Source organism: Petaurus breviceps, unplaced genomic scaffold (assembly GCF_028583685.1).
Source record: "Petaurus breviceps papuanus isolate PSGF00001 unplaced genomic scaffold, PetGlider_PUasm1.0 76, whole genome shotgun sequence".
NCBI classification, from domain to species: Eukaryota; Metazoa; Chordata; class Mammalia; order Diprotodontia; family Petauridae; genus Petaurus; species Petaurus breviceps.
Window position 1 is genome coordinate 9,146,036 of NW_027186473.1, and position 17,146 is coordinate 9,163,181.

General features: G+C 35.9%; 1 protein-coding gene and 1 long non-coding RNA gene across 9 annotated transcripts in view; one reads left to right on the plus strand and one right to left on the minus strand.

The window, feature by feature from the left end:
* Positions 1 to 1,444, minus strand: part of LOC138174993 (uncharacterized) — a 2,188-nt gene extending 744 nt beyond the window's left edge. Inside the window, exon 1 of the long non-coding RNA XR_011171845.1 lies at positions 14 to 1,444. This is a non-coding gene — a long non-coding RNA (uncharacterized lncRNA). The remainder of the gene's footprint in view (positions 1 to 13) is intronic.
* Positions 1 to 17,146, plus strand: part of OCIAD1 (OCIA domain containing 1) — a 43,653-nt gene that overhangs the window by 5,250 nt on the left and 21,257 nt on the right. For all 8 annotated transcript variants that reach the window (XM_069105207.1, XM_069105204.1, XM_069105208.1 and 5 more), the window contains 3 exons: positions 9,608 to 9,661; positions 13,795 to 13,842; positions 14,789 to 14,924. In XM_069105207.1, coding sequence (XP_068961308.1) covers positions 9,608 to 9,661; positions 13,795 to 13,842; positions 14,789 to 14,924 — 238 coding nt within the window. The remainder of the gene's footprint in view (positions 1 to 9,607; positions 9,662 to 13,794; positions 13,843 to 14,788; positions 14,925 to 17,146) is intronic.

Below are 17,146 nucleotides of genomic sequence, written 5' to 3' on the forward strand. Positions count from 1 at the left end.
AGACCCCTGCAACAACAGTACTGTCCCTCACCAGTGGACAGTATTCACTCTCTGTCTGCAGGACAGTCTCAGGCCTTCTTAACCAGATGCCAGGTTCCAGGACTTCTTCAACAGGACAGTCTTTCACCAGTGGACAAATCTGGCAAAATAACATCAAAACAGACAGACAAAGTACCAGCAAAACAGCCATGTCTCCTCAGTCCTTGGCAGCTCAGGGGACAGGTCTCAAAAGTCCAGGGCAATTCAAAGCGGCCACCAGCAATCCTCTTAGTCTCTCTCTCTCTCCACGAGGTGCTGCTTCCAAAAAAAAAATCTTCCGCCTCTCTCTAGTGTCTCTCCAAATCTACATCACCAGCTCCTCCCAATTCAGGACTTTCTTTTCACATCAACAAGCCCATCCCACAGGTGGGATTAACAAGCTCTGGGTTTTAACACAATCAATTTGAAAACCAAGCCAATACAGGGGAATCTTTAATTGCCATTACTATCACAAGACCTCATTGAAGAGGTAGCGCTTGAGTGGCCTCTAGATCTACAGAATAGAGAAAAGACAATTTTGCACCAAAGGAATGAACGACCATTTATGTAGTATGTGCCAAGACTGTGCTAAACATTGATTATGCAAATACCAGGCAACAAAGTAGTTCTTGCCCTCAAGGAGCTTAAGTTCTAATAGGGGAAGACAACATATAGATGAAGTTGGAAGTGGAGGGGAGGAAAGAAAAGACAATGAGAATATTGAGATTGAATAATTTATTATTATTCAATATAATATATTGAATAATGAGAAAAGACATCACGGAAGTTGTCCTGACAGGAACAGAGACTATGTTGAGTGGGAATAATAGGGATGTTATTGTTCTGCAAATATTGAGTAGCCCTGGCAACAGACTTTCTGCTTTTGAACTTAAATACAAAAAGACCCAAAAAAGCACATTTTAAAAAGAGAATTAAAAGGATTTTATTATAAATACATCAAGATAGCAGTACATTGTTGGGCTGATCACTGAAGATCAGGAATGGCTTCAAGGTGGGGAGAGCTTTTATAGGTAACTTTAAGGCAATTCAGATAGGTCCACTTCAGCAAAAGAAGTTCCAACATCTTAGGTCCCTTCCCAAGGTAGCATGAACATGTCAGTTTGCAGGTGGGGGGTCCATGACAAAGTGCAGCTGATATAAAAACTGTAGAATGGGTGTCTCCTTTCTTACCGGGACCTCCCCCCAACACTGTTTGATAAGCAGGACTGGGAACAATGGATTACTGAGTCAACATAATTTTCAACAGAAGTATTATGTAAACATAAATAGAAATAAGGAATTTATCTCTTAACTTTCTCCTTGCTGCCCATGTGTATAGAGTCACTTTTGAGTTCAGTAAGAGACCCAGGCCTCTTATTACACTTCTTAAAAAGAACATTTTCACGTACACAACACAACATAAAAAGAGAATTCAGTATAAAACTCTACTACACATAATTTTCAAAGCTATCTTGATTTTCTGTGCTTCCTTCTAAGTTTTCTCCACTGTACACTTTTTTCTCCCTCCTCCACACCACCTGAGATAAGCCTACCATTAGACACAAAAATGTAAGACTATATTATACATATTTCTATTTATCAGGTTTTTCTCTGGATGTGGATAGTATCTTCATAGGTCTTTTGTAGTTGATTGGAGTATTTTATAATACTCAAAATGACTTAGTCATTTAAAGTTGTTCTTAGAACAGTATTGCTATTACTGTGCACAACGTCCTCTGACTTCTCATTTTGCTCTTCATTATATCATGCAAATCTTTCCATCTTTTTCCAAAATCAATCAGCTCATTATTTCTTACAGCATAGTAGTATTCCATGACAGTCATATCCCACAACTTGTTTAGTCATTCCCCAATTCATTTTCTTGAATGCTCTTTTTTTTCCCTAAGTTTTATTCAGTCTCTTATTTGATTTTTAAAGTAAAAACTTTTCCAAGAATTATTTGGGGGCTTTTTGACTATTTGACATTTTTTTCAACGTAAGAGTGATTTTTATAGCTTCACCATCTTCTTTGTATGAGCCCAGATCTTCTCTACCCCCATAGTAGCTATCTATGGTTGAATTCTTTATCCTTTGCTGCCATCACCACAGACAACAATATGGCAGTCTCCTCCTCCTCCCAACCCTTTCTTTCTTCCTTCCCCCTTCTCCCTCCTTAATTTTAGTCAGTTTTTCTGTCACTTTTTTTCACACAATAACATTGTTTTCTTGAATGGTTAGACCAGTTCACAGCTCTGCCAACAGGCTTTAAAATGCCCCATTTCCTACAACCCTTTTAATATTACCATTTTTGTCATCTTTGCCAATTTGTTAGGTATGTGGTAAAACCTCAAAGATACTTGGATTTATATTTCTCCTATTAGTGCTTTGGAGCATTCTTTCATATAGTTGTTACTAGTTTGGTTTTTGTTGTTGTTTTTAAATTTACTAGCAATTCTTTTGAGAATTGTTTGGTCATATCTTCTGACCACATGTCTATGGTGGAAAATATTAAACATTTGTATTAGTTCCCCATATGCTTTGGCTAACAAATTTTTATCAGAGGTACTTGGTGAAGAGATTTTTCCCCCAAATCCTTCCCTTCTTAGTTCCAATTCTTTTGTATATGTAAAAGCTTTATAATTTCATTAAATTATCTGTTTTTTGTGATCACCTTCATCCTTTCTTTGATTATCTAAATGTCCCTTTTTTTATAGCTATAAAAAAGGTATCTGATCTGGTTCTCTGACTTTTTATTTCAAGATGTACTCTTTTCAAATATTCAGGTCACTGTTCATTTTGAGCTTATGATGATATATGGTGTAGGATCTTGTTCTAATCCTAATTTCTGCCAAATTGCTTTCCAGTTTTTCCAAGAAGTTTTGTCAAATAGGGAATTCTTCCTCAGGTAATTTACATTCTTAGACTTAGTGAACACTGGGTCACTATGTTTCATTGTTTCTGAGTCTTCCTATCTAATCTGTTCTGCTAATCTACTTTGCCTTTTTCTTTTAACCAATACCAAATAGTTTTAATTATTACTGCTTTATAGTATAATTTGAATTAGATGTACTGTTCTCTGTTCATTTCTACTTTTTTCCCTTCATTATTTCCCTTGAAGCTATAGATCTTCTGTCCCTCCTAATAAACTTTGTTGTTTTACTAGCTTGATGAAACGTCCTCTTGATAGTTTGGTATAACACTAAATCTAAATCTAATCTGGTTAATCTGGTCTATAATCATGCTTATATTGGTATGGCCCAACCATGAGTACTGAAAATTCTTCTAGTTATGTATTATCCTTTATTTCTTTAGTAAATAATTTATAATTCTGTCTATACTGGTCTTGACAATGCCTTAGTGTACTAAATCTTAGATATTTTGTCCATATTTAATTTATTTTGAATGAAACTTCTCTTTTTACTATTTCTTCCTGCATTTTGTTACTGTTATATAGAAATACTGTTGATTTTTGTGGGCTTGTTTCCTATTACATTACTGAATCTATTGAAAAGTCTCCATTAGTTTCTTTACTGATTCTTTTGGGTTTTCTAAGTAATATGTCATGTCAGCAAATAGGAATAGTTTTTGTGTCCTTTCTGCCCATCTTGCCATAATTTCTGTCTCTTCATGCTATTGCTAGCTTATTTCTTGAACTATGTCAAATAGCATCAGCTAAAAAGATAGACCTTTGCTTTACTACCGTATTTATTGAGAATGCTTCTCCGGTTGTCCCCATTGCATATAGTGGTAGCTTTGGTTTTAGATACATTACATTTTAAAATCATATTTTTAAAAGAACCTTTTATGAAAGATCCATTTTGAAAATACCAGTGTTCTTCTAGTGTTGTGTGAGTCATGGAACAAAAGCTCAGCATTGAAACTGAGGATCAACTAAAGGCTAATGGAGAGTGATGTGGGAAGGCTATATCACTTTAAAATCAAGGATTATGAGAAGTGGTACAAAGGATATCATCAAAAGAAATGCATGGATAAAAAGATTTCTTCATAACCTATCTACTTCCTACTCTTCCAGTCATCTTACACATAACCGTTCTCCGTACCCTCTAGAGTCTAGCCATTCTGACCTTCCACACATACTTCTCCACTCCTTTAAACTAATCTCCCCCATCCCTAGAATGCACCCCCCCCCAACTACATGTTGGAATCTCTGGTTTCCTTCAAGACGCAACTCATCCCCAACTTCTTCCGGAAGCTTTTCCTGATGTCCCCATTTCTTCTTTACATTTCCTTCCTCTACACACACCCCCAGTTGGTAGTGTGTCTTCTCCTCAAACTGATTGTCTTCATTTTGTGTTATGTATATATATTTACATGTTGTATCCTCCTTTAGAATAGAAGGTTCTTGAGGGAAGGGACTTTCACTTTTGTCTATCTCCAATGCCCAATAGTAAGTGCTTAATAAATGCTTGGTTGCTAACATAACCTGCACATTATTGTTAACTTGTACATTAAATGGTGAGAGTGGATCATTTTCAACATTTAAGAAGAGCCTTTTATGCATAAAGGTTGTGAAGGAGGCTCCTGGTTATACATTGACCTATACTTATTAATCAGCAGAATCTTTAAGAATGAGTGTGAGTATGTGTGTGTGTGTGTGTGTGTGTGTATGTGTATGCATGTCTATATGTGTGTGTACTCATCTTTGTTGTTTTGAGGGGTCAGACTTGTGATTTCACAGGTGTTGGAGAAAACCCCCTTGAATAATGTAGATCATCAGCCACTGCTTTACAACTTGAATTCTACAGAGTTGCCTGGGGGCACTGAAAAGTTATATGACAGGGTCACGCTGCCAGTCTGTGTCAGATGTGGGACTTGAGCCCAGGTCTTCTTATCTATGAGGCCAAATCACTGTCCATTGATGCACTTCTGTCTCTGCACAGGTGTATCCCAGTCCTCCTTATCTATGTAAGGAAGGGCTTGGACCAGACAGCCTCTAAGGTTCCTTTGAATTCTAAATCGATGATCATACACACACACACACACACACACACACACACACACACTGTGTGTGTGTGTCTGTGTGTGTACATGCTGATTTTAGGATCTACTTAATTCTGGGGGAATGACAGTTTTAATCCATAAAATGATTATTATTTTTTTTAGAATGAATGGTAAAGTAAACCAAGGAAAAATCAACAAGCATATGGGGTTTGTACATTGTAAAATCTTCAAGCTAAAAATCAGTAAGGAACTAAGGCCTTAGCATGGAGAAGTCAAGATATGCTATCTTCATATAGTTACAGATTATCATGTGGAAGAGTCATTAGATTCATTCTACTTGGCCCCAAAATGCCTCTGGCCACTGGGTGTTACTATAGAGGATTAAAATTTTGCTCCATATATGGAAAAACTTCTTTAAAATTAGGCTAGGTGGCACAGTGAATAGAGCACTGGCCCTGGAATCAGGAGGACCTGGGTTCGGATCTGGCCTCAGACACTTAACACAAAAAATAGCCGTGTGACCTTGGGCAAGTCACTTAACCCCAGTGATCCTCCCAAAAACCCCCCCAAAATTAGACATATCCCCAACCACAGTGAGTATCTCAGAAGGTAATAATACATTCATCCTTGATTCCAGAGGTCAGTGATGAAGCATGCTTCTTCTGATAGAGAATATCTTCTGATAGAAGCACTCCTTCTGATAGAGAGGTGATAGACTTGGTACAGAATAAGGCACATTTTTTTTGGATGTGGCTACTACAGGAATTTGTATTGTTTGACCATGTAAATTTATCATAAGAGTTTTCTTTTTTCATTGGTAAGGATTGGGATAGGAGAAAATGAATCAATTTTTGTTCATTAAAAAAAATTTTTAAGAGAGTATGTTTCTTGTCACTAGAAGACGTAAGGTAGAAATTGGGTGACAATTTCTGTTGGCCACCACACTAGCAGACAGGGTGGGCTGCTAACCAGTTCTTTTGATCGACTTTTCTAAAGGAAAGGGGTTTACTTTATTTAACAGACAGATATATAGAACAAAGAAGAATCCAATAGACAGGGCTCCAACTATCTAAACATAGTAATGCAACCACCAGACCAGGAGAGTACCAACATCTAAGTAGTTGGGGGTGCTCTTAACAAATGACTACTCAAGTCCCATCCAGGGAATCAAAAGGTCCTTCTCGTGAGCAAGCCCCCAAAGTAAAATCTCATCTCAATATGTATATGCTTTTGACTAATAGACTCAGAGCCAGAAGGTATCACAACCTTCCTGACTCAGTGCCTACTTAGCTTAGTACCAAAAGGTGTGAAAGCCTTTCTACAAGCAAGCTTCCACCTGAGCAAGTTCCTCTTTAGGCAGGTTCTTCCACCAATGGACTCTGAGTGACTCAGGATGTCTCATAGCTGTGATTGAACATGGCTCCTGTTCTAAGGGAAAAGGTGACATGTAGTCACATAGGCTGTTAATGGACAGGGAAGATCTTCATATTCCATTTACATTGCACCATTTTGGGGGGATGTTGAAGATAAAAATATCTCATTGAACTCAGTAATTTCATGCTATTCATTAGAAATTCATTGGACTTCTCCCCGCCCCCCCCCCATTTTTTTTTCTGTATTTCTGATATTTAAAAAGTTACTGTTGAAAGATTTTTTAATCTGACAATATGGGAATAGTTTTTGTTTTGAGTTTACTTTAACTTATTGATCCTATTAATAGGTGTTACTATAAAGTAGCATCCAGTAAAGTAGTATATAAAGTAAATTGATTATATGTACATGTGCTAGCAACTGACATTGACAGACAGATGGTGAACGAAAGAGAATCGAGCTAGGTGAGGGTAGTTGGATAATAATGGTGGTTTATTAGAGTAATATAGTTGATTATATATGATTTTTCTTGTTCATACATGGAAAGTTTTATAGTGAACTTAGGATCACCAGTTCCTCATGGATGCACTCAGCTATACATAGATATCAGCAATAGACCTTGACTACCAAGCAGCTGCTTGTGGGAGAAACAGAAATATTTTAGATACTGATTGCCAAACATTCTACTTGGGGAAAGATATGGTACACCTGTCCAGAAGGGACTTTGCACCCTCCCAAGATCCGAACAAGTCAACAGGGCTGGACTTGGACATAGCGCAGTGAGTCCTTAAACTTGGAGCAAGTCACAAGTCTCTGGACTCAGACACAAGTTCAAGAATCTGTTAGACTTGGCCCCCCACATCCATGCCCACTATATATATTTTGTTGTTGTTTGCATCAATTATTTCATTGATGTTTAGAACTCTTGAAGAGACTGTTTCTACCAGTGCAGATCAGTACCCCTTTTTCAGAGGTCCCTGCACCTCTCAGTGCTAAGTCTATAATTTGGAGAGGTGCTGATCATTATTAATATGTGTAACTAAGCAAAAGAAATTCCCACATTATCCACGTCCAAAACTGTGTATCTCACATTCTGTGTTTTCATTCGTGTCACCTCTTTCAGGAGGTGGGGATTGTTCTGTTCATTATCTCTAGAATCATGGTTGGTCATCATATTGATAAAAGTTTGTAAGATAGAGAAATTCCATTTAAAATAACTGTAGACAATATAAAATATTTGGGAGTCTACCTGTCAAGACAAATCCAGGAACTATATGAATGCAATTACAAAATACTTCATGCAAATAAAGTCAGATCTAAACAATTGGAAAAATATCAATTGTTCATGGGTAGGTAGAGCTAATATAATAAAAATAACAATTCTACCTAAATTAATTGGCTTACTCAATGTCATACCAAACTATCAAAAAATTATAGAGCTAGAAAAAAATAATAAAATTTTATCTGAAAAAGCAAAAAGTCAAAAAACACCAAGAGAATTAATGGGAAGAAATGCAAAGGAAGGTGACCTAGCCATACCAGATCTAAAACTCTATTATAATAAAGTGGCAGTCATCAAAACTACTTGGTACTGGCTAAGAAATAGAGTGGTGGATCAGTGGAATAGGTTACGTATGCAATACCTGGTAGTCAGTGACTATAGTAATCTATTGTTTGATAACCCCAAACACTCCAGCTTCTGAGATAAGAACTCGCTATTTGACAAAAACTGCTGGGAAAACTGGAAAATAGTGTGGCAGTAAATAGGCATAAACCAACATCTCACACCCTATACCAAGATAAGATCAAAATGAGTACATGCTTTAGATATAAAAGGTGATATAAGAAAATTAGGAGAGCAAGGAATAGTTTGCCTGTCAGATCTATGGAGAAGGGAAGAATGTATGACCAAACAAGATAGAGAATATTATGAAATGCAAAATGGATAATTTTGATTGCATGAAATTTAAAAAGTTTTTGCACAAACAAAACCAATACAACCAAGATTAGAAGGAAAGCTGAGAAACAATTTTTATAGCCAGTGTCTCTTTTAAGATTAAGGCCACATTAATCTATAGAGAACTGAGTTAAATTTATACAAGTCATTCCCTAATTGATAAATGGTCAGAACATATGAACAGTTTTCAGACAAAGAAATTAAAGTTATCTATAGTCATATAAAAAATGCTCTAAATCACTATTGATGAGCACAACTCTGAGGTACCACCTTATACCTATCAGATAGGCTAATAAGAAGGAAAATGATAAATGTTGGAAATCTGGAACACTAATGCATTGTTGGTGGAGTTGTGAGTTGATCCAATCATTCTGGAGAGTAATTTGGAGCTATGCCCAAAGGACCATAAAACTGCATACCCTTTGATCCAGCAATATCACTACTAGGTCTGTATCCCAAAGAGATCATTAAAAAAGGAAAAGGAACTACATGTACAAAAAATATTTATAGCAGCTCCATTTGTGGTGGCAAAGAATTGGAAATTGAGGGGATCCCCATCAATTGAATGGCTGAGCAAGTTGTGGTATATGAATGTAATGAATACTATTGAAATGATGAGCAGGTGGATTTCAAAAAAATCTGGAAAGACTTAGATGAATTGATGCTGAGTAAAGTGAGTAGAACCAGAACATCATACATAGTAACAGCAACATTATATGATGATCACTTGTGATAGACTTAGCTCTTCTCAGCAGTACAATGATGCAAGACAGTTCCAAAAGACTCATGATGGAAAATGCTATCCCCAATCAGAGAAAGAACTATAGAATCTGAATGTAGATCGAAGCATACTATTTTCACCTATTTTGTTTTCTGTTTTCTTGTAGTTTTTCCTTTTAGTTCTGATTTTTCTTTTACAACATGACTAATGTGGAAATATGTTCAACATGATTATACATATTTAACCTGTATCACATTGCTTGCTGTCTTGGGGAAAGGAGGGGGACAAAGGGAGAGAGAAAAATTTGGACCTCAGAAAAGAAAAATGAATGTTGAAAACTACATGTAATCAGAAAGAAACAAAACACTGTTAAGTAAAGGGGAAAGTTTGTAAAGTCTTTCAAACTTGTTTGTCTTCACTGGTTGTTATTGAATTCTAGTTCTGCTCACTTCACTCTTTTTCAAGAGGTCTAAAAGTTAATAATTTTAATGCATACTAACTTTTTAAACAACCTTCCTAAGAGTAAAAATCCTTGCAAGTTCTTTTGTGTTGACATATTATTTTTTCCGTCTCTACAGCTGTTCCCTTTTCTGCAGCAAGTATGTTGGTTACTCAGGGATTAATTGTTAAAGGTAAATATTGAATATTTGGATTTATTATTAATTTTTAAAAAATTTATGGATGCCGTTTTGGTTTTGCATCATTCATTTATGCAAAGACCTTTCTCTCTTTTCCCAGCCCTGTATTAGATTGAACATTCAGTACAGTGGGTACATCTAATAACATAAAATTTTTATTTATTTCTGTTAAGATTAATATGAACAAGTCAATAATTAAGATGAATTTTAATTTTTAATATATATTATTTGCCTTTGTTATTATATGGCCCTAATAACTTTTTCTGTAATACTTTTAATTTTATCACTGCAAAGTTGGCAGCATTTTTGTTCATGATATTGAAATATGGCAGCTGGGTGGCACAGTGGATAAAACTCTTGGCCTGCAATCGGGAAGATCTGAGTTCAAACCTGGCTTCAGAAATTTACTAGCTGTGTGACCCTGGGCAAATCATTTAATCTTTGCCTTAGTTTTCTCAGCTATAAATTGGGGATAATAACCCTATTTCACAGGGTTGTGAGCACGAAATGAGATAATATTTGTAAAAAGCACTTTGCTCAGTGCCTGGCATATGGTAGGCACTATATAAATGTGTATTCCCTTCCTTTAAAAAAAATATCATTAAGTCAGTTTTAGTTATTGACTCATCCTTCTCTTTTGGACGTTAGTAGAGACAGTTGCCCTTATTGAATACTTGCTTGGTTTTTAAATGCAAAGAGATTGATTAAGTTCTTGATAAATTCCAACATAGTAAAAGACTTACATCCTGATTTCCATTTATACAATAACAACGGAAGTATTTTCTTCTCCTCTTCCTCCTCGTCCTTCTTCTTTTTGGTTTATATTTATTCTGACCATAAACCAAATAAAATTAGTATTTTCATATACATAGAACAGAAAAAGGGGATTATACAGAAAACTTCAGGTCTCTGTTATGTGCCTTTTATGCCCTTTTAGAAGCTATAATTGAAGTTCACACTTTCAAAACTACCCTGTTTGTGCTTCTCTGTGGTCTTCCTTCTGCAAGAAAACTATTTTCAAAGGCAAGAAACTGTTAATATATGCTAGACCTTGTAGTATTATCTAGTCTAAAAATGTAAGGTAAAAGAAATTTATTTTGCTCAGTAAGTGAGGCCCTAAATAAGCTCTGGAACTTGAGTGAGCAGATTAACATTTAACGTTAGCATTTAATACAGATATAGAATATAGAAGGGCAGTTGTAAATCATACCTCAAATTGATACTGCTTTTCTTAGCTGTGTGACCTTGAATGAGTTACTTCCAACTAGACCCTTGTATCCTCAGCTATAAAAGGTGGAGTTGAATTACACGACCTTTTACGTGCTTTCCTATTGTCCTTTCTACCTCTAAATTTTACAAGTCTAAGATTTGCAAAGCATTTTCCTCATGATGGTCCTGTGAAGTAGTGAGTAAAAATAGTAGCCTTGTTTTACAGATGATGGCCAAAGACTTTTCTGAAGAGTGATATATATGGTTTGCTACTTGCTATTATGATTCACTTAACTTTATTCCCAGGCCCACTGGGCAAGGGAAAGGCACCGCGTTACCCACGCTAACCCATCTCTTTGTGCCTTTTATCCTCTCACTTTATTTCAGCTTTGCTCTTTCACTAGGTCCTGATGTCCCATCAGCTGGTTTCCTCTGTCTTTTCTCCCTTTCTCTGTGCTCCTTTATTTCTCAGCACTTTGGAATCTAGCTTAATTTTGTGGCTTAACTGAAACTATTCTTTCTAAAGTTACTAGTGAACTACGATTGCTAAACCTCACAGTCTTTTATCAGTTCTCATCCTTCTTAACCCTCTGCTGCATTTAATTCTGTTAGATAAAGCACCTACTATGTGCCATGTACTGTGCTAAGCACTGGTTTAAATTATGTTGACTGCCTTTTTTCTCTCTGGGTTTCTGAAATACTCCTTCTTTCTCCTCCTCTTCATGATAAAAGCTAGTATTAGAGAATGTTTTTAAAAGCACTTAGGACAGTGCCTGTCACATAGTAGGTGCTATGAATGCATAACTATATTTGATCTTCACCACAACATGATTTATTGTGACTTGCCAGGCAAGATTGAAATCATGTCTTCCTGGCTCTTGAGTGCTAATTTAGAATGCTACAGTGTGCTGAGGGCTGTGTTTGGTTTTTAAAACCTTTTACAACCTAGTTCCAATTGGCTTTATCTCTGTTCTGCAGACAGGCCCCTCCAATTCTATGCCTTTGTATCATTACTCATATCTGGAATGCAGTCTTTTCCCACCTTTGCCAGCTCAAGCACCACCTTCTGAACATGGTTTTTCATTATCCCAGCTGTTGGTACCCATCCTCCTTAACTAAATTGTTTTTATTTTGTATTTATCCTGTATGTACTTATATATGTACATAATTCTCTCCAGTAGATGATAAGCTCCTTGAGAAAAGGAATTGTATTTTCAATGACTAGCACAGTATCAGGCACATAAGTGTTTAATCACTGCTTGTTGAATTGTTTATTGCTTGAAAAGGAGGAGCAGAAAACACCTAGAAGTCCTTTCTGTTCAGGAATATCTCCTATCCCACCAATTACAAATTCATTTGGGTTAACAAGCTTCTTCCTCAAAATGCACACAACTAATTGGAGAGAGGTAAAGTGATCTAGTGGAAAGAGCCATGGATTGAGAGGCTCTAGGTCTAGTCTCTAGGGCAGGCCCTGCCACTACTAGCTTTTTGACATAAGTCATTTTGCCTCTTTGGACTTGTTGGGTATAAAATATGGGGGCTCAACTTAGGTACTGCTGCCTAGGCAGGGCTTTTCTTTATCCTTTTAGTTGTTAGTGTATGTGTTTTTTTATTTGTGTATGTGTTATATATTCTCAGAACAATAAGATTGCAGCTTTTCATTTTTCTTGGTATCTACATTGCCTAGCATAGATCCTGACAAATAGTGAATGGTTAATAAATGTTGGTTGAATTGAACTTCAAGGTTAGTGGCAAAACTGGAACTAGAACTCAGGGTTTCTGCTTTAAGTGGCTCCCCCATAATCATCATAATTGTCATTAACAATTTTTTTTTTTTTTTTGGTTTTTGGAGGGCAATTGGGGTTAAGTGACTTGCCCAAGGTCACACAGCTAGTTTTTGTGTTAAGTGTCTGAGGCCGGATTTGAACTCAGGTCCTCCCTGACTCCAGGGCCAGTGCTCTATTCACTGTGCCACCTAGCCGCCCCTCCTAGCAATAAATATCTTCCACCTGGAAGACCAAGCACTCACACCTAGAGAGTATCCAGTGATGACATCAAGACTAGGAGGTGGAGAGGTGTGTTGATGTTGCTTGTTCTTCAACAGCCATGGGTGTGTTTGATTGACTGAGCTGTGATATTTGAAGGAGTATTTAGAAGTACTAGGAAGTAGGAAGGCTGTTGGTGTATAGTTTGGTGGAAATAGAAACTGATAATTTATTTGGGATCTAAAATGTGTTTCTGGCATAAGGAGAGTCTTTGGTTAGACTTGGACTAGGAGTGAGTAGGAGGAATGCATTTTCAGGCAGAGATCAAGAGCCTACAGGTGCTTTGAAAAGCAGCTGCTGTGGTCCCAGTGCTGGTCTCCTCAGTGACCAGTTTAGAACTTTTAGAGGTTTTTTCCCTTGGACTTTTTCTAGTCTTTAAAGTATGTTGAGGGAGATGAATGCCTTTTAAACTTTATATTTTACCCTTTAAAAATTCTTCATGTTCAAAACAAGTCTAATTTGTTTTAAATTTTATCAGTTTCTTAGGGTGCTTTATATTGCTCCAGACAATTTCTTACTTTTTACTAATATATAAAGTTATATATTTCATTTCATTTTTCTGTCTCCTGACTGTTAAACTTCCATCTTCATTATTTTCCTAAAACTCCCTAAAGACAAATTTCCTGTAATTTTTTCACTCTTTCACCAATTTTTTTGCTGCTTGAATTTCTCACACAGAAAGCCATATGAGTCACTTAAAGAGCTCTTTTTCAGTTTTGGTAAAATTTTATAACTTTTTATTCTGGTTTAAATCCTTACAGTTATGATGAAACCTTTTAAACATTGTATCATTTATGTAAATGTATTTCTTCCTGTCAACCCCCCTAAAAATGGATATTATTTATTGAGAAGTTGCTTTTCTTTTCTTTTTAGGATTTCTTTCCAGTCACCCTAAATATGGTTCTATCCCTAAACTTGTTTGTAAGTATAAAACAATCATTGGTGTTAATTTTGTTCGGTTTGCAACATTTTCTTTTGAGTGAAATTTTAAGCATTGTCAAATTTGTTATAATTTTAATCCATAAAATATTCTTTTCATGCAATTTTCTCCTGTTAGAAAATTTGGTCTACTTACATAGTATGAACCAAAACTATTCAATTAGCACCAAATCTTAAAATGTAATAAAAAGGGAAAACAACATATCTATGGTACAATATGTTGTTTTTTAGTAACTGCTTATAAGAATTAATTTCATTACACTTAAAAGACTCAAGTATTTTACATAGATGTACTAAGTAGACTTTATAATAAAAATGTGGAAAGAATATATTTTGCCTTCATGTAGTACTTTACAGTTTTGTTTTTCTTAAACTTTTACATATATCATCTTATTGATCCTCACAATAACAATTGAGATAGTCAGGTTTGGTATTACTATCATCATCATCCTCCTTCCCATTTTATAAGTGAATAAAGTGAGATGGGTGACTTAAATGTCTTCTCCAAGATCATATAATAGTGGAACTATTAAAAATGGTAGAACTAAGACCAAATCCCTTGTCTTCAGACTCATTTCAGTGCTCTTTCCATTGTATCTTGTTTTCTAGAACATTCATAAAATCAGTTGATTGATTTCACTTTAATGAAGTTTGAGTTTTATTCATTTTAAGTAATAGCTTTATTTTTTAAATCTCAGTTATGTTCCTTTTCTTTGATCACATCTATCACATCACATATCTTTGAAACACAAAAAACATGTCAAACTTATTCCTTGCAATATCTACAGACTTATTTCTTAGGTTTTCATATTCCTCTCTGAACTAAAGGCATAATTAGAATTACAGATTGTTTTAAAATGTGTATTTTTTTTTTAAGTTTTTGGCCAATAGGCACATTGTGAGTCAAATTTGTTTCTTTATAATTAAGTTGCTTGTGTAATGGGATACTTTGCTGGAAAATTTTCCTATGTGAAAACTTGCCAAGAGAAGTTTAAACGGCTTGAAAATTCTCCTCTTGGAGAAGCTCTGCGTCTGGGACATGGACGTCGACTTGCATCACCTGGGTGAGGAAAATTCTAATTCTTTTGAATAACTTCTTTAAAATGTTAAATTCCTGTCTTAAAAGTTATAGGAAGTCAGCTAAATGCTGCCGTTGTTCAAGGGCATGACAGCTTTGCCTAGGAGTGCATTGGCAACTTTCCACTTGCTGCAGGCTGAATCTAATTTTGCATAAAATGGAACAGGACTGTGTTACCCTCACCTCAAAATATAGAGAAGCATCCTGCAGGGATTGCATGTCCCAGAATATAATATTTTATCTTCACAAGAGTTCCCAAAAACTCCTTTAGTTCCTTCATTTTGTACTTCAGATGTCTTTAAATTCAGTGTAATACAGTCGCTAGTGAGAATTTTAATGTCTCCCTTGTTATCTTGAGTTAAAAAGGAAAAGAGAGCCCACAGCGGAGACTGTTTGATCTAGTGGAGCTAGGCTCTTTTCTGCTTCCTTACGCCCCGTTTTGGGTCAGGCCTTTCATTTCTGCTGCTGTTTTCTGTTTCTTACAGCATCATAGTTGTCCTGAGTATCCTTCCCTTCTCCCTCCCAAAGAGCCATTCCATGTAATCAATAGTGTTTCTAGAGAAGGAGAAAAAATCAACACAGCTGACCAGTCCATTGAGAAAGTGTGGAAAATATCTGCAATTGTAACATCCATGGCAGGGAGGGGCGTGGCGAACCAGAGTTTGGACATGTCCTCTCATATCTCTTTATTTGAGTCCTGCTTCATCTTTGCAATTTTGTTAAATTTACTTTTCATTTTTTATCGTGTAGTTGTTTCCATTTACATTGTTCTAGTTACTGTATATATTTTCTTGACTCTACTTTGTTCACTTTGTATCAGTTCATGAAGCTCTTTTCCATGCTTTTCTGTTTTTATCACATTCATCATTTCTTATAGCACAGTAATATTCCATTACATTTTATGTTCCACAGTTTGTTTGGCCATTTCCCAGTTGAGTGGGATTGACTTTATTTCCAATTCTTAGCTATTACAAAAACACTGCTATAAATATTTTGGTCAATTGGTTTGCATAATTCCAAATTGCTTTCCAAAAAGATTGTACTATTTCACAGCTCTACTAGTCCTTTAGTAAACATTTTTTAAGAATCTGTTGTGCCAGGTACCAGCGATGTAAAAAATGGCAAAAGATTCAAGGTGCTTCCAGTCCAACTGCAGAGACAATATGCAAACAAATGTATACAAAGCAAGATACATATAGGACAAATAAGAAATAATTAACAGAGGGAAGACACTGCAATTAAGGGGGAGTTGGGAAGGCTTTCAGTAAAAGGTGGAATTTTAGTTGAGACTTAAAGGAGGCCAGAGAAGAAGGGCATTCCACACATGGGAGAAAGCCAATTTGAATGCCTGGTAGGAAGAGATGGAGATTGTTGTTCATGTTGCTGCTAGGGAACCAGTGTCACTGGATTGGAGAGTATATGTCAGGAAGTGAGGAGCACACCAACAATGTCTTACTGTTGTCTTCTACAAAATCTTCAGTTATTGACTCGACATTTTTTTTGTCAATTTATAGGGTATGAGGCAAAAATCTCAGGATTGTTTGACTCACATTTTTCTTATTAGTGATTTGGAACATTCTTTCATGTGATTTTTAAAACATGGAAATTCTTGTTTTGAGAACTATTTTTTCATATCCTTTGACCACTTACCTATTGGGGAATAAAGGTTAGTCTTAAATATATTTATTGTTTATATATCTTTGATACCAACCCTTACCAGAAAAATTTGATACAAAGATTTTTTTCCTACTCAACCTCTTCTTTCATCCTAAGTGTGTTAGTTTTGTCTTTGCAAAAGCTTTTCCATTTCAAGTAATCAAATGTATCTGTTTTATTTTCTGTGATTGTCTTTATCTCTTGTTTGGTGAAGAATATATCTCTTACTCGTAGCTTTTTTTTTTAACTTTATTAACTTCTGATTTACATCATTCGTTTCCGCCAGATTTTGAGTTACAAATTTTCTCCCCGTTTTTCCCCCACCCATCCCCCCAAAACAGCAGTCCCACAGGATATCCCCACCTCCAATCTGCTCTCTCCCATATTTTCTCCCATACCCCTTTCGACTTTTCCAGTGGATCTCTGTGCCTCAGTGCCTGTATATCTAATTTCTTAATTACATGTAAGATGGTATTAATAATAGTATATATGTATATATATATATACACACACACACACACACACACACACACACACACACACACACACACA